At 40.1% G+C, this 25078-nt stretch overlaps 2 protein-coding genes across 4 annotated transcripts in view; both read left to right on the top strand.

The window, feature by feature from the left end:
• The window catches only part of PEAK1 (pseudopodium enriched atypical kinase 1), a 182542-nt gene that overhangs the window by 108089 nt on the left and 49375 nt on the right, over positions 1–25078 (top strand). For 2 of the 3 annotated variants that reach the window (XM_036027580.1, XM_036027579.1), the window contains one exon: positions 11012–11211. In XM_036027580.1, coding sequence (XP_035883473.1) covers positions 11012–11211 — 200 coding nt within the window. The remainder of the gene's footprint in view (positions 1–11011; positions 11212–25078) is intronic. The other variant, XM_036027581.1, reaches the window with a different exon arrangement.
• Positions 6890–8287, top strand: LOC114489679 (protein SEC13 homolog). The gene is given in 2 exon segments (XM_036027587.1): positions 6890–7129; positions 7131–8287. Coding segments are annotated over 2 exon segments (993 nt in total). The 5' UTR covers positions 6890–6944; the 3' UTR covers positions 7939–8287.

Genomic DNA, 25078 nt, shown 5'->3' with positions numbered 1-25078 from the left:
GGACCCCGTCCTTCTGATTTCATTGAATCTTAATTGTTTCCTAGAGTCCCCATATCCAAGTACAGCTACACTAGGGGTCAGGACTTCCACATATAAATGTTGTAACATCTGCCATGGGTGTTCACAAAAGGAAGAACGCCTGTGGACAGTAAGACATCTTGGGTAATATGAGACTCAAATAGCCTATAAAGGCTGGCGTTTGGAATAGATAGAAAAAAGAAGGGAGGCAACTCCAGAAAGAGAAAATACACACAGCAAAGATGTTGAATGTGGTGTGTCCATGGGACAGGGAAGTGTGATATAGAAATCCATTGGCTTGTCAGAAGCTGAAGAACTGTATCTCAGAAAGTTAGGAAGAAGTATGCAGATGCACTTTGCAGCCTCATTGTGATGGATCTTGAAGACGTGCAAGTGGTCACAAGGATCTCTGGATGATGGAACAGCAGAGGAACAGCAAAGCAAAAGTGGTATTTTAGGAAGAGTCCCCTGTCAGTCTTCCTATACTAGAGCATCTCATATTTAAATAGATCCTTTCGCAATATGCTCTGGTACAGGTACTCTGGTCCCTCTCGTGGCACCTTTTTCAGGCATAGGGTCTGCCTTGATACAAAAACCTGAGATAGTACTGCATGTGGGAAGACTTCTGTTTCTTACTCTTAGAGTGGTCTCCAGCCAGCCAGGGCTTCTAATAAAATTCATAAATGTCATACTAGACCAAACCCTCATTTTCTAACATTTTGTGAATTTATATAATTGTATTCCAAGAATAAAACTCAGAAGGTAAAGATTGATCCCAAAACACCTTATTTAAATAGCCCGTTATCTCTCATTTGTGGCTACTTCAATTATTTTCCTTTTTCCCTCTTTATCACTTCTGAGCAATGGTGGTCCTTTCCTTAAACTTTTTACTCACTTTTTATACATTGGTCCTTTATATATTTATTATTCTTTTCTCTCTAGGGGAAGGAGGCAGTGAAAAATAGTTTCTCAGAGTGTAGCCCTAGCACTACACTTTGGTGTTTGAATACATGCAGATTCCTGGGCCATACCCCAAACCTATAAAATCAGTCCCTGGAGGTACGAGGCACAAGTCTGCATCTTTAACAAACTCCCACAGTAATTCTTAGGTACATTAAAATCTGATAACAATTGGCATAATATTTTAGAATATATATACTTTGAAGTCACTCAGACCTACATTTGAATCCTGCTTTTACCAACTTACTAGCTGTGTCATTTTGGACAAGTTCACATGAGCCCTGCTTCTTAGTTTCCTCATCTAAAAACAGAGAGGCAGAATAGTGTATCTGTTTAGAGCACAGACTACAGAACTGAACTGCTGGCTTTGAATCTCTGCTCCAACAGTTACTAGCTGTGTTACATGATTCAAATGCCTTAACACTCTAGGCTATCATTTTCTTCATTTATAAGACAGAGATAATAACCTCCCTATTAGGTTGTTGTGAAACTTAAAAGAATTTATGTAGCAGGTTTAGAAAGTAGAGCAGTGGGGGGTGGGTTTTGCTTCTCAGGGCATATTTGACCAGGTGAAGACAGTCTATTGGTGTCACAGCTGAGGAAGCTGGGAGTGATTCCAACACTTTTACTGGGTAGAGGCAAGAGGTGCTAGTGTGATCCTACTATACAGGACAGCCTTCCACAACAGAATTATTTGGTCTAAAATGTCAATACTACTACTTTTAGGAATTAGGGATTACAATAGGCACATAATAAGTAAGCACTATGTAAGTTTTGGTGCCATTTTTATTTGCTATTTGGGGATAACAAATTACTTGGGAATGTTATTGTTAGGAGATACATATTTAATCTTAGTACCTAGCACTCGGCAGATGGAGAGAGAGTGGTTGTGGTTACTTTCAGAAAGGCAAATATCTGATTATTATCAGGAAGCCAAACAGTCTTCCTATGCTAGAATATCTCTTATTTAAATAAATCCTTTTACAATAGGGTCTGAGTTCATTTAGGATTTTTCAAAAATAGAACACATCTGTAATCGTTATCTCACATTTTCATAATAGCTTTATTGTTTTCAAAGTACTTCTTCATTTTCATAATCTAGCACTTATTGTTGAGTTTTTATAATAAACCAAGCTTGCCTTATGGTACTGTTGCAATAGAAAGAGCACAGATGTTAAGAGATGGACAGTATCAAATTCAGATCTTGACTCTACCACCTAAGTACTTGTGTAATGTTAGGCGATTCATTTTACTTCTTTCAGTCTCAGGTTATGCATCTGTAAAATCTACCTCTTGAGGTGTTTTTGTGAATTAATTAGAAAAGTGTGCAACTTGAAGTAAGAGTAGGTTCCCAGCAGGTTTAGTCCCCATTTCCTCCTCATCCCCATTCCCTCTGTGAGTTCACAGTGGTTTTGGAGAGTTGAGTGATCATAATCATATGTCAGCATCTCTCTCCTCTTTCTCAACGGTCAGACAGGCAATTGAGGGACATAAGAGGAAATTGGGAAAAGGTGTGGTGGTGTACTTTTCTAGTGCTTCTGAACATGTGGAAAAAGTCCAGGATCCATATCCTTCATAAGTCAGTCCTGTTGGAGAGGCTTGTGTGCATGTTCTTCTAATAATATCTTGATTTTTCAGGAAATAACACATCAGCATCTCACCTCATTCTTTAGAAATTAACCAAAGCTGAAAGAGTGATTTTATAAACTCCTTCTGTACCTCTGTTATTGAGAAGGTCATCCTTATTTTATTGCTTTTTTTTCCAACTTTAATTTATCTTTTCTGTTCATTTTCACAGAAGCCATTCTGGCTTTGTATTTCATAGAACTTTAAAACTAAATTTTCTTAGTATTATTGTCACAGGTGGGCACAGATAATCAGGTTCTTGGTGATCAGGACAAAGAATTGAACCGAACACCCAGAGTTTATAGCAGAGAACATGGGAGCAGGCCAACTCCAAGCAGAGACTGACCTCAGGGGCTGGAGGGATTCTATTCTTATAGGGTGGATCCTTCCTGGCTAGTTTTGGTGGGCTTTACTACGCATGTACAAGTAGTTGTATTACTTTAAAACTATTGCATATGTGGTCTTCCATGATTTTCCCTGATTGGCCACCAGGGGAGAGGGTCCCACAATGCTACCGAATTGATCCCCTCTTCTCTTAGGGTCCCCTTTCACCTTTCCCTTTGCCAGAGAATTATAGCTCTCCATGTTAGACATTGGTGAAAAGGAAAGGAGTTATTTATTCAAATTATACATACTAAGACTAATGACTTAATGTCTTCGTCAAAGTCCCTTAAAACACCCACAAACACATGTAGTCCTCCCTCCCCCCCTTTTCCCAGTCTGGGGTACCGTATCTCAGAAAAAGAAATAGAAGTCCATGGCTCAGGCAGCCCCCAGTTCATCCCAGTAATCCGAGCTCGGCTGGGGGGCTTCCCTTGCTTCCCAGCACCATCAGCTGTGTCACCAGGATCTCTGCTGAAGCCACGTGGTGATTCTCTCCTAAAGCCTCATGGTGATTCTTCTCATGGCTGCGGTGGGGGGGGGGGGGTCCCCACTCTGCCAAAAGAGCATGGTTCTCCTCACTGCCACAGCTGTATGGCCCTCTCTTCAATGGCTGCTGAGTCTGGGTTTAAATTCCCGCACCAGTCTTCCTCTGTAGCCCCATTTCCACTCCTCCCACAATAGGCTACACTTGCCAGCACTCCCATATCCTTCCAGCTTTACTGGGCTGCCATCATGAGTCTGGGCAGGGGTAGCCCCATGTCGTGGAGCCAATCATCTCCAAGCTCTCACACAGGTTCTGTAACTAGGGGAAGTTGCCTCCCAGTTACATCTTGGGGGGAAGTTCCTTCCATCCCCCTGGCTCAGAGCATGGCCACAGCTTTTTAACATATCTGTGCAACTAGTTAAAGGTTATAGATGTGCTAAGTGACCACACCAGAGGTAGCTGCAAAGCTGTTGTATGCAAAACAGCTCTCAGTGGCCCTGCTCCATGTGTCCCTTCCCCCAACTCACACCTGTGGTGGAGGTTGAGGACATCCTATGTATCTTTCTAATATTTCCTGGACACCTTGAGTTCTGGACCCCATTACAAATCCTTCTTTTGAGGGCCCCCTGGCTGCACCCTCCTACATTATGAAGGTAACAGTGATTTACAGTGGCCTGTGTTTTATCTCCTTTGCTGTCTTGCTATCTGGTACCTTCAAGACACTTTTGCTATTCACATCTATTAAAAAAGAAAAAGTGAAACTGTGCATTGTTTGAAAATTAACATCTATTCAAAATGTTGCACATGGTTGCCAGTCTTCTCCATTCCAAGACCTAGCTACTTTATTCATACCAGTTAAGAGCTACCTTTGTTTGACCAGACTATGTTAAACATATTAGCAAGAACTCATCAGATCTGAGTTTAAGGTTAATCTCATTTATGGACAAGAAGTTTGAAGTTTTCATTTAAAGGTTATAGAAAGCTTAGTGGAAAATTGAAGATTCTAAGATAGTAATCAGTAGACACAACACTTTTCTATCTGAGAATGTCAATAATTGGAAAGTATAGCAAAATCAAGTTGATGACCTGTAAATAAGATTAGGATTAAGAAATATCACATTTGGTAGTGGGTCTTATACTTAAGGACAGAAAGAAATGGAATATCCCCTCTTCAAATAGATTAAAAGTGTGAGATTTGATAACCTTGAACTCTCTTCCTTAGATATTGGTGAGTCACCCTTCTCTGATGCTGTTCTCGACTCCTTTTTTTATTTTTTAGTCACAGCATATTACCACATCTAAGCCTGAGCTTTCAAAAAGATTTCCCTTTCCTACTCCCTTTTACCATTTCAGTCATAGAAAGAGCTATTCTTCCCTCAAGACAAGATGTTCCATGTCATTGATACATATTTTAAAACTCTTCCTTTTTTAGACACTATATCACTGTAAAATGCTCCATTTGCAAACCCATGTGATTTTACTTTCATCAACGCTCTTTGTAAAGATTTTTCATAATCAACAGTTACTTCAATTGGAGAATTAATATATCAGTGCCCTTATTTTAAATGGGCTTATGAAAATGATATGTATGTAGAATATAGGTTGGACTGCCCTGGTTCTCAAAGAGTTAATAAAACTAGCTTTGACTCTGCTTAGCTTCTCAAAGGTAATTGGCATAGTTCCCAGGCCAAACCCCTAAGGTAAAGGTCAAGGTGCAGAGGGTGCAGAATTGGAGCCATTTATATCTTGCCCAACACATCATTCTCCAGAACTCAGTGGGACTGCGATTCATCAGAGCTTTAGAACATGGTAAACAGACTCCGGAAGGCTGTGTAAAATACCTTTTAATGGGGAATTGTATGAGCGGGTACAGTAGGTGAGTCTTTAATAATTCTTGTCTTTTGGCACCCATCTTTTGTTTTGAGAAGCCCTTAACAACACAAAGCTTTGTGATTCATGTACTCGGGCCCAGGGAACTAAGGCTCATTTTTAATAGCCTATTCTCTGGGAGGAAAACAGACAAGTGGGGAGAAAGAGTCATGGTTTCTGAACCAGCCTTCACTAGTCCTTTTTGACAAATGGAAAAGAGAGCTTTCTTTTAGTAATAATGAGGAGATTGGGGGAAGAAAAAGAATAGCCAAGAGTAAGGCTGCAAAGACCAGGAGCCTAAAAACAGCTTTTTAGAAACCTCTGAAGTTGACTCTAGAATAAGAACAGAATGTCTGGAGGTTTGTTTCCTCTCAAAACAGGGGTGATATTTTTATATATATCATCTATATCTTATATATTATATTTAAAATATGTGTTTAAAATATATATAAAATGTATTTTATATATTTATATAGCTTTGAAATCATAAATGGCTTATATTAACTTTTGCCATCCAATATAATTTTTCCTCTGTTGAAGCATATTAATAACTACTCAGTAATAGATAATCTTGACATTAAGTGGTGCCTGAGAGGGTCTCGGAAGTGTCACTTGCTTTGTCTATGCTAACATTTGGAAGTAGAGCTCCCTTGTTCCATTGACTTTGTGATAATTTATATAAGGGAAAAGTACCTTTGTTTGGAGGGCTGCTGTAGGGTTGATGACCCAATGGCAGTCCTTTGAGAAGATGCAGCATGCTTTACAATGTGTGGTTTGCTTTATGTAAAACTTCCTGTTGGTTCCTAGTAGAGTGATTCCTCCCCACTTCACTACTATCCTCAGGAGCCTCATCCCATAATGCAACCTCTAGCTCATTGTTCACTCCCAGTATAGAGAGACCTTTGGCTCTCCCAGCTTTGAAAGAATATTTTTGAAGTTGTATCTCTAGCAAACTAAAAGATTAATTTTTCTAATAATTTCCATGACGAAAGATGGGTAAGAAGATGTTCCTCTTTCAGGTCCCCAGGTGACAGATGTTTTGATGACACATGACTAAGCAGAGTACCTCTTTTAAAGAAACTTGTAAATGTCACCATGATTCACTACTAATTGAAAATCCAAAAATTACATGTAATAATATTTGTTTCCTTTCCTTTTTTCTCTTTGTCCATGAAAGAAATGAAAAGCAGGTAGAAAAGCTGGTGAGTTTCTAACAGCCTGGGAATACTTTCAGTGGACCCAGAAACCACTAAAGATGCCTGCTTTGGAATTTATTTCCTTGACCAGCCCAATGAGATTTTCTAATTAAGCCAGTTTTCTCCACCCATATTTAATGACCATTCAATCCCCTTATACTCTGTAGCAACAAATTACCAGTTCAGGCAGAATGGGAAGTGGGGAACATTAGAAGAGATAGCTATAAGCAAATGAGCAGGCAGAGAACTGAAACAAGATTGGGAACACAAAGCATTATGGATGACCATATTCTGGTATGTGGCCAAATAGGATGGTTCAGATTCATTTTAATAAATAAGAATAACTAGGTCCGTGGCGCCGCTGGTAGCTGCCACGTCCGAGGGTAGGGTCTGCCGCTGCCGCAACCATGGTATCAGTAATTAACACTGTGGACACCTCCCATGAGGACATGATTGCTTCCTGAGCAGTCCTCCCTTTGCAGCACGATGCCCAGATGGACTACTATGGCACCCACCTGGCAACCTGCTCCTCAGACCGGTCCGTCAAAATCTTTGATGTTCGCAACGGAGGGCGGTTCCTCATCGCAGACCTCGGGTCATGAGGGACCTGTGTGGCAAGTGGCCTGGGCCCACCCCATGTATGGCAATATCCTGGCATCCTGCTCCTATGACCGGAAAGTCATTATCTGGAAAGAGGAAAATGGCACCTGGGAGAAGACGCACGAGCACACAGGACATGACTCCTCGGTAAACTCTGTATGCTGGGCACCCCATGACTACGGCCTAATTCTGGCCTGTGGAAGCTCTGATGGGGCCATCTCCTTGCTGACATACACCGGGGAGGGCCAGTGGGACGTGAAGAAGATCAACAATGCTCACACTATTGGCTGCAATGCTGTCAGCTGGGCCCCTGCTGTTGTACCTGGAAGCCTCATAGACCAGCCATCAGGGCAGAAGCCCAACTACATCAAGAAGTTTGCCTCCGGCGGCTGTGACAACCTCATCAAGCTGTGGAAGGAAGAAGAGGATAGCCAGTGGAAGGAGGAGCAGAAGTTGGAAGCACACAGTGACTGGGTTCGAGACGTGGCCTGGGCCCCTTCCACTAGTTTACCCACCAGCACCATCGCCAGCTGCTCCCAGGATGGTCATGTGTTCATTTGGACCTGTGATGATGCCTCAAACAATACATGGTCTCCCAAACTACTGCACAAGTTCAATGATGTTGTGTGGCACGTGAGCTGGTCCATCACAGCCAACATCCTGGCCGTCTCGGGTGGAGATAATCAGGTGACCCTGTGGAAGGAGTCAGTCGATGGGCAGTGGGTGTGCATCAGCGACGTCAACAAGGGCCAGGGTTCCGTATCGGCTTCTGTCACAGAGGGCCAGCAGAACGAGCAGTGACAAGACAAGCACTGACAAGATGAGCACCGCCCAGCTCCTCACATGCCAGTTCCTGGACTGCCCCTCCCTGGATCAAGTGGCCAGAGAGCTGGGAGGAAGAGGTCCAAACTCCAACAAGGTTACTGTCCCAGGAATAGTTAAACCTGCAACCAGACTGGTCGCCTGCCTTAACGTGATTTGATATGGTTTGTAATTTACTATCTGGCTGAAAGCACTCATGTTATAAGGGGAAAACTATTATTTTAAAATACTTTTTGGCCATTTGTATGTACCTTTTGGGTTCAGGCATTACTTGGGAGGTTTTGTTTCCAAAGTAATTAAACATGTTGCTTATAAAAAAAAAAAAAAAGAATAACTAGAATGCAGAACTCACTTTTTCATTTGCCGTGCCCTTTACATACATATAGAAAACAGTTGATGCTTCTGTCCTCCTGAGAACAAGACTGTCCTGGCCTCATTTTTACCTACTAAAACAATGGCTTAACTTTCTTATTTAACTAGTGCAATCTCAACTTTATTTCTGGTCCTTTACTAAATATGTTAGTGTACAGTAAATACTGTATACTAAAGAAAAATAAGTGGTATAAGTATTTGATATTTATTATAGTATTATAGTACTATAGTATAGCAAATATGCTAACTACTTGAGTATACTTGTCTTCTTAAAATTTTCATGGATGCTTTTATTTTTTATTTTTAAAGTATATTTTATTGATTATGCTATTACAGTTTGTCCAATTTTTCCCCTTTATCTTCCCTCCACCCTGCACCCCCTAACCCTCTAGCATTCCCCCCCTTTAGTGTATGTCCATGGGTTGTACATATATGTTCCTTGGCTTCTACACTTCCTATACTATTCTTAACCTCCTCCTGTCTATTTTGTACCTACCATTTATGCTTGTTATTTCCTGTACCCTTTTCCACCCCAATTCTTCCCCTCTGCCTCCCCACTGAAAACCCTCCATGTGATGTCTATTTCTCTGATTGTTCCTGACTAGTTATTTGCTTAGTTGGGTGGGAGGTAGGATCAGTTATTGATACTTGTGAGTTTATTGTCTTTTTGCTGTTGGTACTTTTGTGGGGTTTTTTGTTTTGGGTTTTGCTTTTTTTTTTTAGATTTTATTTATTTACTTTTAGATAGGGGAAGGGAGGGAGAAAGAGAGGGAGAGAAATATCAATGTGTGGTTGCCTCTCACACACCCCCTACTGGGGACCTGGCCCACAACCCAGGCATGTGCCCTGACTAGGAATCGAACTGGCTACCCTTTGGTTCACAGCCCACGCTCAATCCACTGAGCTATGCCAGCCAGGGCCTGCTTATAGTTTTTGATCTTCTTCTATTTCTTAGATAAGTCTCTAACATTTCATATAATAAGGGCTTGGTAATGAAGAACTCTTTTAACTTGACCTTATCTGGGAAGCACTTTATCTGCCCTTCCATTCTAAGTAATAGCTTTGCTGGATAGAGTAGTCTTGGATGTAGGTCTTTGCCTTTCATGACTTCAAATACTCTTTCCAGCTACTTCTTGCCTGCAGGGTTTCTTTTGAGAAATCAGCTGATAGTCTTATGGGCACTCCTTTGTAGGTAAGTGTCTCCTTTCCTCTTGCTGCTTTTACGATGCTCTCTTTATCTTTAATCTTGGGTAACTTAATGATGATGTACCTTGGTATGTTCCTCTTTGGGTCCAATTTCTTTGTGACTCTCTGGGCCTCCTGGACTTTCTAGAAGTCTGTTTTCTTTGCCAGATTGGGGAAGTTTTCCTTCATTATTTTTTCAAATGAGTTTTCCATTTCTTGCTCTTCCTCTTCTTCTGGCACCCCTATGATTTGGATGTTGAAATGTTTCAAGTTGTCCTGGAAGTTCCTCAGTCTCTCCTCATGTTTTTGAAATCTTGTTTCTTCATTCTGTTCTGGTTGAATGTTTATTTCTTCCTTCTGTTCCAAACCATTTATTTGAGTCCTGGTTTCCTTCCTGTCACTGTTTGTTCTCTGTACATTTTCCTTTATTTCACTTTTCATAGCCTTCATTTTTTCCTGTATTGTGTGACCATACTCAACCATTTCTGTGAGCATCCTGATTAGCAGTGTTTTGAACTATGCATCTGATAGGTTGGCTATCTCCTTGTCACTTAGCTCATTTTCTGGAGTTTTGATGTGTTCTCTCATTCAGGCCATATTTCTTTGTCTCGATGCACCTGTTAAATTGTAAGGAGGCAGGGCCTTAGGTATTCACTGGGTGAGGCAACCCTCTTTGCTGCACTGTGGCACTGCCTGTGGGGGAGGAGTCAGAGAGGCAACAATGCTGCTGGCTTGATCCACTCTAGTCCTGCTTTCCAAAGAACAAACTCTCTTGTGAGACTGGGAGTTTCTCACACTATGGCAACCCCTACAGTAGTTTGCAGCTAGCTTCTAGTCTTTAGTTTCACATTCAGCCAGCCCTGCCTTGCCCACACAGCCTACCGCCTTGCCACAAATCCTTTCAGTGAGCCCCATCTTAGCCACAGGGTCCCCCACCTTGCTGTGTGTCCTCTCCACTCAACTGCCAGTCTCCTACCAGTCTGGATGAATGTTTCTTAACTCCTAGGTTGTCGGAGTTCCATGCAGTTTCATTTTCTGGCACTGCTTGTTGTTTATTGTTTTTAGATTAGTTGTTACCCTTCTTTTGGTTGTGTAAGGAAGTGAAGCATTTCTACTTATACCTCCATCTTGGCTGGAACACCTCAGATAGAGTATATTTGTCTCATAACCAGTTAAGCATTCAGCTCTCTCTATCACAACCATCACCACCTCCTACATTTAAAAAATATGTTTCAGTCCTTACCTCCTATTCTCAAACTTTCCTGTGAGCCTACCATACCTCCTCTACCAAACTGAATTCTCAATATGTATGAACCAAAATAAATAGAAATATGAGCCTTCGTGAAGGGACTGCCTTATATTCAGACAAGCATGTTGTAGCTTATGACCCATTACTAGATTATAGAGCCAAATATTTTCATTTATGGCAAGCATATCCTTTTCATAAATCTAAATTTTAGCAAGACTTTTAAATGCCAGAGTGACATTTAATCAGTGGTCTGATTTGTTTCAGTCATGTGACCCATGAAGTGACAGAGGATTTTTCTTCTTGGGATCCAAGAACTGTTGTGAAACAAGATGGTGGAGGTGGCACACCAGCATTGCCCCTACCTGAACTGGAAAAAGAAGAGGAAAAAGAAGACATTTCAGAACCTATGGATTTGAATCCCTGTAGTGCAACATACAGCAACTTAGGTAAGTGCAAATGTCATATTAATAGTACTTAAACTTTGCCTTTTCACACATTAGCCAAATGCTATATTTCCCTGGAGAGATGGTTTATATTGCTCCATGGAGCAAAAGTTGGACAATCTAGTTATAGATTTTAACTCACATAATAAAAAGTCCTGCTGCATTCTTGGCATGTACTGAACACCTGCTACCACAAGTCCTGTGACATATTCCAAGGGTGTGACATAGTTCCTGCCTTCAGGGATTCATCTGGAGGGAAAGTGATGAACTTGATGATTCTAATATAATATAATAAAAGTAGTAACAGAGATACACATGGAAGGTTTTCTATCATACATTGGTGAAGGTGTCAAAAGAGGCCTTCCTAGAGATAATTTCTGTACTGAATTAGCTGGTTGAAGAGGGAAGACCGAGTGTGCTAACCAGAGGTAACAACATGAACAAAACAATGGGGATGCAAAAAGGGGTTGGTACAGGTGGTACCACAACCATTCAGTGTGGCTTAAATGACAACATGATGAATTTCAGGCTCCAATAGGATTTTCATTCCAGCTTTCTGACAAATACTCTTGGTATTTTGATAGGGACAGCACTGAATCTGTACATTGCTTTGTGTAGTATGGACAGTTTAACAATGTTAATTCTTTCTACTCATAAACATGGTGTATATTTTTTCCATTTATTTGTACCTTCAGTGTCTTGTAATTTTCTCAGCACAGGTCCTTTACCTCCTTGGTTCAAATGTTCCTAGGTGTTTTATTATTTTTTAAAATAATTATAAATGAGATTGTTGTCTTAATTTCCCTTTCTGGTAGTTTATTATTGGAGTATAAAAATACAACCTATTTCTGAACATTAATTTTGTATATTACTACTTTACTGAATTTATTTACCAGTTCTGATAGTTTTATGGTACATTAGGGTTCTTGATACATAGTATCATGTCATCTGCAAATAATAGCAATTTTACTTCTCCCTATCCAATTTGGATGCCTTTTATTTATATTTCTTATCTGATTGTTGTGGCTATGGACTTCCAGTGCTTGTTGAATAAGTAGTAGAAGCAGATAATGCTTGTCTTATTCCTGGTCTTATGGAAAATGCTTTTAGCTTTTCCCGGATAAGTAGGATGTTAGTTTGTTACACATGGCCTTTATTAAGTTGAGGTATGCTTCCTCTATCCCCATGTTGCTCAGAGGTTTTATTTTTGTAATCATATTGGATGTTGTATTTTATCAAATGCTTTTTCTGCATCTTTTGGTTTTCTGGAGTTTCATCCTCTTCTTTCATCTAGGACATGTTTTTTTGTTGTTTTGTTTTTTTTTTTTTTTACAGATCTTCTTCTTTCATCTAGGACGTGTTTTTTTGTCTCCTCATTTTGTTTGTTTTTATGTATTAGATAGAACTGCTATGCCTTTCATTCTTGGCATGGTGGTCTTATGTAGTAGGTGTCCGGTGGGGACCAGCAGCTTAGTCTTCCCAGTCACCTGAGCTGGGTGCTCCAGGGGTGTCCTTTGTGTGGGTTGTGTGCGCCCTCCTGTTGAAGTTGAGCCTTGATTGCTGTTAGCATGTCAATGGGTGAGGTTTACCCTCATGCTCACTGTCTGTGAGAACTGGTTGTGACTGAAACAGATAAGTTGTGCTGGTGCTTCCCCACAGAACACAGTTTATTTAAGTGAGGTCTAATGCCTGTTGAGTGTGTCCTTTGGGTATGGCATTTGTGGAGCTAACTGGGTATTGTTATGGTGTGGTCAAAGCCAGCTACCAGATGTGTTGGTTCTGGGGAATTTTGGGTGGGGATCTGGTGCAGTCCCAGGTCAGTTGGTACCTGTGTCTGGCCCCAGGCCACCTGATAGGAGCGACAAAGTGATCTGTGGTTGGTAGTCACCTGTGTTGGGCTTGGGGACACCTGGAAGAGGCTATGCTGTTGCAACTAGAGCCAGGCCTGGGCCCACTTAGCAAGAGGTACAGGGCACACCAAGGCCATCCAGTGCTCATTTGGGATTTGTGGACCTTTGAGAGATTTTAGCAAAGTATGCAGCATGGGCCAAGGCCAGCCACTTGGAAGGAACAGCCACTAAAAGAGCTTTGGGCCCTTGCCTGTTTTGGGTGGGTTGCCTTGTGTTTGCCATTTAATGGAAAGCTTAGATTTGGTGCCCACCTGCACATGCAGGCTAGGTCACGGGAGGCCTCACCAAAGGAATAATGGTGGCTGCCAGCCCTTCAGTCTTCTAGAGAGATGCCTCTTCAACCCTTGCCCTGCAGCCAGGTAATTCTGTTCCTCTCAGTATATCCATCCCTGGCACTTTTGGTGTGCTGTCCCTTCATTGGAGCTGAGGGCAAGCATTTGTGAGTGAGTCTGTACTCAGGCACTTGAAGAGGACATCTTAGTCTACAGAAGTTCCCCTTCTCACCTGGACAGAGTCCCCACTGGTTTTCACAGTCAGATGTTTCAGGGACTCTTGTTCCTGGAACTGGTGCTCTGGGCTGGGGAGCCTGGTGTGGGCTGTAGGATCTCCATAGCCAAGATAACCCCTCCTGATTTTTATCTGCCACACATTGGTATGGGTCCAGCTTGTTTTGCATTGCTGGCCCTCCTACCAGTCTTGATGAGGCTGCTTCTTTACATCTTTAGTTATGGGAGTTCAGTTCATTTCAGGTGGTTCTCAAGGGTGGTTGTTCTGTAAGTTGTAATTTTAATGTGATTGTGGGAAAAGGCAAGCACAGAATTTCCTTAGTGGACCATCTCAACTGGAAGTGCCTAGATTTGTGTTTTAAAATGTCCGCTCTGTAGGCTGCCATGTGAGGATGGATTAGAGGTGAAGTATTTGGTAGTAGGTAATTGGGCAACTGGATCTTCTTGCAGGACCACATAAAGGAATGTACAAGAGAGGTACAAGAGAGGTCAGAACTAAGATAGTGGGAAGGGGGACAGTGGATAGATTTAAGAGACATTTAAGAGGTAAATACATAAGGCTTAGTGGCTAATTGGATATGAATAATGTAAAGAATCTTTTATATTTCCTGGATTTCTGGCTTGCAGCTAGAGGACTGGAGGAAGTAAGATCCCAATTACTGAAGGTCTTTGGGAAGAGGCTAAAGGACCACCTCTCAGAGAATCTGTGAAGGAGAATCCTGCACTGCAAAAAATATGTTGCAGTAAATTAACCTCTAAGGTGCTTGCCAATGCAAATATTCTTTAATTTTCTAATCATCTGTACTCTTCTAACTTGAGTGCCAGCGACTTCTGATCTGTCCCCCTCCCTTGAGTGTCACATAGTTTCCATCCTTCTGAAAAGTAAAGCTTGGGGCTGGATAAGGATTTCTCAGTGCTTCTTTCCCACAGAGTCAGGAGAGATGAGTTGTCTAAGCTGGATTACCACATCCACAGCACAGGCAAAATTCTTAGGGACAATGGCATATAATATCAAAGCCTTATTCTACCTGGTTTGTCATCTCCTTTCTTCTTTGTCTTTTTCCTCTATCAGGTTTTGTAGGGGTTTTTTTTAAAGATTTTATTTATTTATTTTTAGAGAGAGGGAAAGGGAGGGAAAAGGAGAGGGAAGGGAACATCAGTGTGTGGTTGTCTCTCATGTGTCCCCTGCTGAGGACCCAGCCACAACCTAGTTATGTGCCCTGACTGAAAAATTGAACCAGCCACCTGCACTCAATCCACTGAATTACACCAACCAGGGCTATTGTTTTTTATTTTATTTTTTTTTCTTAAGAAAAATCATTCTAAGATTAGGTGATGTACTTGGAAACAAAGGAATCCTTGGGAAGGTCAAAATGTTGAGGTAACACTGTAGGAAAGTGTTTGGGACACTCAATCATAATAATGCCAAGGCAGCTGAAAATGTATTCTGTAAAGACAAGGCTTCCATGCTAAGTTCCAGGAGTCTTATAGGATTTTTGAGTGGGAAATTACAGTGAGCATATTATAGTTTACCCAAGGCAACTGTCTTGGATAGCATTTTCCAGTTGAAAGAGATCTCATAGTCAAGCATCTTATTGAAATTTTTTTATTCTTTTACTTTTATGAGGCATATTATAAGATAAAAAATGTATTATTTATTTACTATATATCATCAGACAGCATAATATACCAGGAATTAAACTTCGCTCTTAACTGCATCAGATTTTTTTCATGATATCCTTAGTAAAGTATATACTAATTTTTGCTGATTGTATAGCTTCTTGTGGCATCTCTTTAAAAACATATATTAGCCAACATCATTTAAAGTTCATTATTTTATCTTACTGTCTTCTGAGTTATATAGATAATTAGAAAAAAAACATAGAGCATTATTTCCATTAATATTCCAAGAGCCTTGCATATTTTAACTCATTTAATCCTCACAGTGACTTTAGGAATTATTGTCCCCATTTTTCAGATGAGAAACGTGAGTCAGAGTGCCCTGCCCAAAGTCACAGAACCAATAAGGATTGAATCAAAATTGGAACCTCATAGGTATTAATCAGTAGACTATAATGATTGAAACCACCAAATTGTTGTAAAATATTGAAGGGCTACACCTATCTCCCTGTAGCTGTTTTCCTTTTTTTTTTTTTTTTAAGTTACCTAATTTGAGGTGCAAACTTTAAGACTTAAAAAAAATTATGATTATTTAGAATACCAAAACCATATATCATAGATGTCCCATCAGAAAAAAATACCTTTCTTTCTAACTGTTGCTTTACTTTTAAAAGTAAGTGGTGGTCACAAAATGCTACCTAGTTTTCCATAAGTGCTTAAGTGGCTATACTTGACTGCACATGGTTAGTTGCTTTGTGGGAAAGGATTTACTATGTGAGTAAAATAATAATTGAGTAATAGATAGGGTTGACTCCATTAGTTTTACAAACTGATGGTATTTTTGTTGTCATTTATTCTTTGCTGTTATTTTTCCTAATGGAACAAGTATTTAAGGTGGCATGTGGAACTTAACTTTTTAAATACTTTACAACAGTTTGCATGAAATTTGAAACTCCCCTCTTGGGTAATTTCTTATAACTTAAAGCCCTGATAGCGTTTAAAAAACTGTTTAAAACTGAAGAGAAACAAAACATCTTCGTGCATAGCTTCAGATCCTTTAAATATTCCAAAACCATTCCATAAATACCTCTTTTCTTTGCTTTTCCTTTCCTTTCTTTTCTTTCTCTCACTGAGGCATAGGGATGGCTGGATCAATCAAAGAAACTGAGAGAGGAAAGTTGAACTTTACCATGATTTTTACTGTGGGAATTTATTTCTGAAAATTACATTGTAAAATGGGCTTAGAAAGCAGTGTAGTATAGTAGGTAAAAAAACAAGTTTGGGAGATCAAACAAATTTGGTTCTTATGATAGCTATGTCCCTGCCCACCTGCATGATTGTGGGTCAGCTATTTGCTATACCTGAGCTTTAGTTTTCTCACCTGCTTTATAGGGCTGATGGTGACGGAAGTATTTCGTACAAAGAAGTGCTTAATAATTGTGAAGTTTTATTTCTTCCCCCCAAATATGCTGTAGCTTCCTCCTTATATATGTTTGATGTGCCAGTCCTAAAATATAAAATAAAATACAAATTATTTTAAATGCCTAGTAGAAACATTGAAAAACCAGAACAAAATACAAACTCAAAAAGTTGTTGGGCTTCCTGCACAATTTTTTTTCTTTTAATTGTTCAATTACACTTGTCTCCATTTTCTCCCCATTCCTCTCCCCTGCCCTATTCACCCTCACCTCCCACATTCAATTCTCCCAACACCTCTTTGTCTTTGTCCATGGGTCCTTTATACACGTTCCTTGACTTGACACTTCCCCTTCTTTCCCTTTTTATTTCTCTCCCCAGTCCCCTCTGGTCACTGGAATTTGTTCTTTATTTCCATGTCTCTGGTTGTATTTTGCCATCATAATTTGTTTTGTTGATTAAGTTCCACTTATGGGTGAGATCATATGGTGTTTGTCTTTCACTGCCTGGCTTATTTCACTTAGCATAATGTTCTCTAGGTCCAGACCATGCGGTCACGAAGGGTACGAGACCCTTTTTTCTACTGCATAGTTCTTTATTGTGTAAATGTACCACAGTTTTCTGATCCACTCATTTGCTGATGGGCACTTAGGCTGTTACCGGCACTTGGCTATTGTAAATAGCTCTGCTAAGAACATTGTGGGGCGGGTGCATAGGTTCTTTTGAAATGGTGTTTCAGGATTCTTAGCATACACTCCCAGCAGTAGATTGCCAGGTCAAAGGGCAATTCCATTTTCAGTTTTTTGAGACAATTCCATACTGTTTACCACAGTGGCTGCACCAGTCTGCATTCCCACCAACAGTGGGAAAAGGGAACCCTTTTTTCTCTACAACCTCACCAGCACTTGTTTCTTGATTTGGTTATGATGGCCATTCTGACCACTGTGAAGTGGTATCTCACTATGGTTTTAATTTGCATCTCTCTGATGGCTAGTGAATGCTGAGTATCCTTTCACATGTCTCTGGGCCCTCTGTATGTACTTCTTGCAGAAGTGTCTGTTCAGGTCCTTTGCCCATTTTATAATTAGGTTGTTTGTCTTCCTGGAGTGGAGTCACGTGAGGTCATTATATATTTTGGAGATCAAACCCTTGTCCAAGGTATCATTGGCAAATGTGTTTTCCCATATGGTTGGTTCCCTTTTTATTTTGCTGATGTTTTCTTTAACCGTGCAGAAGATTTTTAATTTGATGTAGTTCCATTTGTTTATTCTTTATATCCCTTGCTCTACAGGATATATTAGTGGAAATATTGCTCCATGGAAAATCTGAAGTTTCCTGCCTATGTTCTTCACTAGGACTTTTATGGTGTGGTGACTTACATTAATCCATCTTGAGTTTATTTTTATGTATAATATAAGTTGGTGGTCCAGTTTTATTTTTTTGCATGTAGCTGTCCAGATCTTCCCAACACCATTTGTTGAAGATGCTATTTTTACTCCATTTTATGCTCCTGCTCACTTTGTGTAACATTAATTGACCACAGAGACTTACCTTTATTTCTGAGCTATCTATTCTGTTCCATTGATCTATGTGTCTGTTCTTATGCCAGTACCAGGCTGTTTTGACTACAGTGGCCTTGTAATATAGTTTGATATCAGATATTCTGATCCCACCTACTTTGTTCTTTCTCAGAATTGCTGAGGCTATTCAGGGTCATTTATGTTTCCGTATAATTTTTGAAATGTTTATTCTATATCTACAATATATGTCATTGGTATTTTAATAGGGATTTGTGGTGAATCTATAAATTGCTTTGGATAGTATGGACATGTTGACATTAATTCTTACTATCCATGAACACGGTACATGCCTCCATTTATTTGCATCTTCCTTAATTTATTTCAGTATTGTGTAGTTTTCTGAGTACCGGTCTTTTGTCTCCTTGGTTAAGGTTATTCCTAGGTACTCTTTCTTTCTTGTAGCTAGGACAAATGGGATTTTTTTTCCTGATTTCTGTGTCTGATATTTCATTGTTGGTGTACAAATATGCCTTCGATTTCTAAATATTGACTTTGTATGCTACTGTGTTACAAAATTCACCTAAAACTAGGTCAACTAGTTTTTTTGGTGTACTCTCTAGGTGTTTTTATGTACACTATCATGTCATCTGCACACAGTGACAGTTTTACTTAACCTTTCCAGTTTTGATACCTTTTATTTCTTTTTCTTATCTGATCATGTGGCCAGAACTTCCAATACTATGTCAAATAGAAGTGATGAAAATGGACACCTTTGCCTTGTTCTTGACCTTAGTGGGAAAGCTTTTACCTTTAGCCCATTGAATATGATGTTGTCTGTAGGTTTTGTATATGACCTTTAGTATGTTGAGGTTGCTCCCTCTATTCCCACTTTGCTGAGTGTTTTTATCATAAATGGGTACTGTACCTTATCAAATGCTTTTTCCACATCTATTGATATAATCGTGTGATTTTGTTCTTTTTGTTTTTGTGATGTATTATGTTTATTGATTTGCAAATTTTGTACCATCCTTGCATTCATGGGATGAATCCCATTTGATCATGGTGTATGATCTTTTTAATGTATTGCTGGATGCTGTTTGCCAGTATTTGTTGAGGATTTTAGCATCTGTGTTCATCAGTGATACTGGCCTATAGTTTTCCTTTTTTGTTGTGCCTTTATCTACTTTTGGGATTAAGATGATGCTGGCCTCATAAAAAGAGTCTGGGAATCTTCCTTCTTGGATTTTTTGGAATAGTTTGAGAAGGATAGGGGTTAACTCTTCCTTAAATGTTTTGTAAATTTCTCCTGTGAATTGGTCCCTCCCAGGGCTTTTGTATGCCAGGAGTTTCTTGATTACTGCTTCAATTTCACTAGCTATTATAGGTCTGTTCAGGCTCTCTGCTTCTTCATTCAGTTTTGGAAGATTATATTTTTCTAGAAATTTGTCCATTTTACCCAGGTTTTCAAATTTCTTCCATTTGGTTGTTTGTAGTAATATCTTATGTTTTTTGTATTTCAGTGGTACCAGTTAATTACTTTTTTCTTTTTTATTAATCACTTGTGATTTTTCCTCTTTCATTTTGATTTTATTTATTTGTATCTTCTTTTTTTCTTCATGAGTCTGGTTAAAGCCTTGTCCATTTTGTTTATCTTTTTAAGAACCAGCACATGCATTTATTGATCCTTTGAATTCTCTTTGTAGTCTCTATGTCATTTCATTCTGCTCTGATCTTGGTTATTTCCTTCAGTCTACTCGCTCTGGGCTTTGTTTGTTGTTCCTCTAGATCTTGTAGATGTAGGGTTAGGTTGTTTATTTGAAATGTTTCTTTTTTAGGTAGGCCTGTATTGCTATAAACTTCCCTCAGGACTGCCTTCGCTGTGTCCCTTAGATTTTGGACTGTTTTGTGTTCATTTTCATTTTCAGAAACTTTTTGATTTCTTCCTTGATCTCATTCTTAACCCATTCATTGTTTAATAGCATGCTGTCCAGTCTCAATGAATTTCACCTTTTTTTTTTTTTTTTTTTTTTTTTTTAGTTTTTTCCTTGCCATTGGTTTCTAGGTTCAGGCTCTTGTGGTCTGAGAAAATGCTTGATATGATTGCTTTGTGTCCTGTCATGTGGTCTGTCTCTGAAAATGTTCCATGTGCATTTGAAAAGAATGTGTATTTTGCTGCTTTTGGATGTAAGGTTTTATATATATCTGTTAAATCCTTTTGATGTAGTGAGTCATTCAATGCCACAATATCCTTGTTGGTATTTTTTTTGGAAGCTCTATCCATTGTCATGAGGTGTTAAAATCCCCTAGTATAAATGTGTTGCTGTCTAAATCCTTCTTGAAGTCCTCCAAGATTTTTCTTACATGTTTGGGTGTTACTATGTTGGGTGCATATATGTTTACAATGTTTATGTCTTCTTATGGATTCTTCCCTTGAGTATTATGAAGTATCCTTCTGTATCTCTTTTTATGGCCTTTGTTTTGAAGTCTATTTTGTGTGATACAAGTATTGCTACCCTAGCTTTCTTTTCCTGTCCATTTGCTTGGAATATTTTTTTCTAACCCTTCACTTTCAGTCTGTGTAGGTCTTTTGTTCTGAGGTGGGCCTCCTGTAGGCAGCATATGTGTGGGATATATATATATATATATATATATATATATATATATTCAGCTACCCTGTGTTTTTTGATTGGGGCATTTAATCCATTTACATTTAAGATTATTATTGTTAGGTTTTTATTCATTGCCATTTTTCCCCTTTGTACCTGGTCCTCTCTCTCTCTCTCACTCTTATTCTTCATCTTCTTAAAGCAGTCCCTTTAGCATATCTTCTAGTGCTGGTTTGGTGGAGGTGTATTCTTTTAACCTTCTTTTGTCTGGGAAACTCCTTATTTCCCCTTCCATTTTAATTGAGAGACTTGCTGGATAGAGTAGTCTCAGTTGCAGGCCTTCGGTGTTCATTACTTGAAATATTTCTTGCCATTCTCTTCTGGCTTGGAGCGGTTTCCATTGAGAAGTCAGCTGCTGTTCTTATCAGGGCTCCCTTGTATGTTACACTCTGGTTCTCTCTTGCTACTTTTAAGATTCTCTTTGTTTTTAGTATTTGGTATTTTAATTATGACATGTCTTGGAGTAGGCCTCTTTTGGTTCATCTTGATCAGGACCCTCTGTGTTTCCTGAAATTACATAGCTTCTCCTCTCCAAGTTAGGGAAGTCTCTGTCATTATTTTTGCACACAGAATTTCTCTCTTGCTCCTTTTCTTCTCCTGGTATTCCTATGATGCAAATTTTGTTACATTTCATGTTGTCCCAAAGTTCCCTTAAGCTAGTCTCATACTTTTTGAGTCTTTTTTTTTTTTTTTTTCATTTTGTTGCTTTGAGTATTTCTTTCTACCTTGTCTTCCGACTCACTGATATGGTCCTCTGCTTCTTCCAGCCTGCTATAATTCCTTTTAGTGTATTTTTTGTTAAATATATTATATTCTTCATTTGTTTCTAGTTCTTGTTTATACTTTCTGTTCCCTTTTTCATGTTGTTGTAGTAGTGCCCAGTCAGATCCTTGTAGTTGTCACTGAGTTCCTTGAGCATCTTTATAACCATTTTTGTTGAATTCTGTGTCTGTTTGCTTGTCTCAATTTCAATTAGCTCTTTTACCGGGGATTCTTCCATTCCTTTTGATTGTTGCTTCTGCCCCCCTGCTCCCCCTTTAGGTGACTCTTTTTTGTTAGTTTGTTTGTTTCTGCATCTCAGAGTGCTCTGTTTTGGCAGCTGTCTTCATGGGGTGGACTTCTATGGTAGGTTTTCTGTGGGACTCAGTGGTGCAGGCTCTTTGATCTTCTTTTCTGGATGCTGTAGGGTTACCCTTCTATTTGTGTGGGCAAATAGAAGGGCAGCCTTCTATTGTACTTGGGTTTTACCTCTTGGTGTTTCCTTTATTGGTGGGTTCTCTTCTCCAGCAGGTTTACTGGTAGTCACAACTCCCACCTTGTCTTGTTTGCTGTTGTACAGGTGTTGGTTAACAGAGCAGTAGTAACAGACAACCAAACTTAGGCCAGCAATAAGAACCCCCCTACAATATCAGCAGTCTCAACTGCAATTGAGCAAGTATTAGTAAAGCTGAAGAGAGATTACAGATATAAGATATGACAATGGGAATATTAGATGACTAAAAGAGGGGGAAATGTTATGAGTAGTAAGAAGGAAGAGAATTGATAAGAGTAGAGATAGAACCAAGATGGAGAAAGAGAAAGAACAAAATTTAAAATGTAAGTAAAACACGAAAGGCTATGGGAACAATGGGCTAAGAAAGGGGAAGAGTACACCCTTGAGGTTTGAAGTCAAATTGAAAAGGTATTGTACCAGCAGGAGCAAAATTGCAGAAATACCACAGCAGGGTCAATAGCAACAAGAGCTGAATGGAATTTAATAAGGTGAAACAGGAATAAGAGTATTATACAGAAGCGAAAAGTAAATATGAGGTGTTCACTGTAATGGAAAATGATATTGGGAGGATGGAGGAAGCTAACTAATAAAAGTAAGGAGAAAAGCCCAGGTTGAGAGGGTGGAGAAAAAAGAAAACAAAGGGAAAAAATGAAATAAAATTCTTCACTCTACTGATCATGGGCAGGGGGTGGTGAAATGGAGTAAGACAGGAGAGAGTATTCTATGGGATTTAAAATACAAAGAAGCAGTGAACAAATAAAGAGTTCCGCTGGGAAAGTAAAGCGATGATGGTGGTATTTCACCCAACTAGCCACTGTTTAGAAAAGATGGAAAGGACAGAAGACTCTTATAAGACGGGCAAAAGAACCTGAGCTGAGTTAAGAAGAGTGCTTATGCGAGGTTAGATGCAGGAAAAAGAGTGAGAGTAAGGAATAGGAACATGGTGTAGTGTGAGAGAAAATAAAGTTTACCACAACAGTAATAAAGCTCAGGAAGATGGCTAAATGGATTAAGACCAGAGAAGGGTGCTGTGTGGGATTTGGAATAACAATATTATGATCAATCCTATATAATATGAATAAAGCAATTAAAAAGCAAAAGACCAACAGTAATCAGTTATTTGGAATATGAGTGAAGTGAAAAAAGAATAATAATTAAAATGTAATGTGACAGGGAGAAAAACAAAACAAAATAAACAAATAAAAAAACCTAAGTAAACAAAAAGAATAAAGTGAAAATTTTTTTTAAATGCAAGCAAGGTGAAATTTTACTCAGCTGTTGGTGTTCTCCTTCTGACTTTTTGGAGCTGCCTCTGGTTTTGTCTCAGCTCCAGGTCTTACTGTCTTAATCTTGGGGGGACGGGGGAGACGACCTAAAAAAAAAAGCCCCCTGCTGGTGTTTGTTAGCCTGCCCTGCTGGTTTGCAGACCTTCCTGGCTCCTGCAGGTAGTGATGGGTTGGGCTCAGTTTTTCCTTCCTGGTGGTTGGGGAAGGAAGTAAGTTCAGTCTGGGCTACAATAATCAAGGTGCCCTATTTTCAACCCCATGCCCTCCAAGCACTGTGGAGCCCACACTGTCCTCTCTGCCTCGTTGCACCAGGCTGATAAGCCACCTCACCTTGCACCCTTTTGATCAATCTGTGAGGTGCAAATCATGGGAGCAAATTGTTCTCATAATCCTCCCACCTTGATGGCCTGACAGCTTCACTCTCCAGGTCCCTTCCTAGTGCCGCACAGTTCCCCTTCTGAAAACAGTCTCTTTTGGGAGCCACTGCTGCTCCAAGCCACTAACCAGCTTTGCACGCACTCCAATTCTCTGGCAAGACCAGAGTCTATCTCAGTGAGGCAGGGCCAGTCATGGTCCACCTATTCTCCCAGCTCAAGGTGCCACCAGGATCCCCACCATTCTCTGGCACTGTCCCAGCCAGCCGCTGCTGCCCCAGCTTGCATGCACTGCCTGTTGTGTATGTGCCTGTGTGCTTTTCCTCCCCTGCCCCCCTCCAACGACTTTACCAGTTGAAGTCTCTCCTGGACCCCTTTGGTCCTGGATTTGCCTGCCCTGGGAGGGGAGGGAGACACTAGGCTGCTATCACTGACCTGGCTTTCCTCTGATGTTTTCCTTGCAGTGGCTGTGGTTTCTGGTGCCAGCTCTGGGGACTTTGCTTGACCAGGGACTTTTCCCAACCTCCTATAAAATCTCTTTACTGTCTGTTTTGAAGCGTCCTTTGTCCTTTAAAAGATCAGTTAAGCGCCCTGGCTGGCGTAGCTCAGTGGATTGAGCGCGGGCTGGGAACCAAAGTGTTCCAGGTTCGATTCCCAGCCAGGGCACATGCCTAGGTTGCAGGCCATGACTCCCAGCAACCGCACATTGATGTTTCTCTCTCTCTCTCTCTCCCTCCCTTCCCTCTCTAAAAATAAATAAAAATCTTAAAAAAAAAAAAAAAGATCAGTTAAGTGTCCCAGTTGCTTGCACCAGCAAGTGGGCTCAGCTCCCACCTACTTGGCCACCGTCTTCTCCCCTACTACACAATTATTGACTGAGGGTATGAAAAATGATACAGGATACAGGACTTCAGGGTAGCCAACAGGGACCAAAGGAGAGATGACAAATAATAGCAATGAAGTGGATAGATCCAGTCCCCCAAAATCTGCTGATCATGGCAAAATGAGAGACACTGTATTTGTCTTGAGGTTCCCACATTTCTTAGATAGTTCTGGAAACTATTAAGTTCAAAGAAAAGAAACACCTCCACTGCACTATGCCTGATTACCCTATTTCAGAATCTTCCATAGACCTCTCCCTGAGACAGTCTCATTACTTGCAGTGTGGTTTTGAAGCCGAAAAAGACAGGTCCTTCCAAACCCAATAAGCCAAGACAGGGATGGAATCTTTATGGACGCTTTATTCAGATTGCCAGCGATCTGAGAAGATGGCGGGTTCATACCCTAACAGACCATCTT

Source organism: Phyllostomus discolor, chromosome 1 (assembly GCF_004126475.2).
Source record: "Phyllostomus discolor isolate MPI-MPIP mPhyDis1 chromosome 1, mPhyDis1.pri.v3, whole genome shotgun sequence".
In the NCBI taxonomy this organism is placed as follows: Eukaryota; Metazoa; Chordata; class Mammalia; order Chiroptera; family Phyllostomidae; genus Phyllostomus; species Phyllostomus discolor.
The sequence above is the reverse complement of the archived record's forward strand: the minus strand, read 5'-3'. Positions and strand labels throughout refer to the sequence as shown.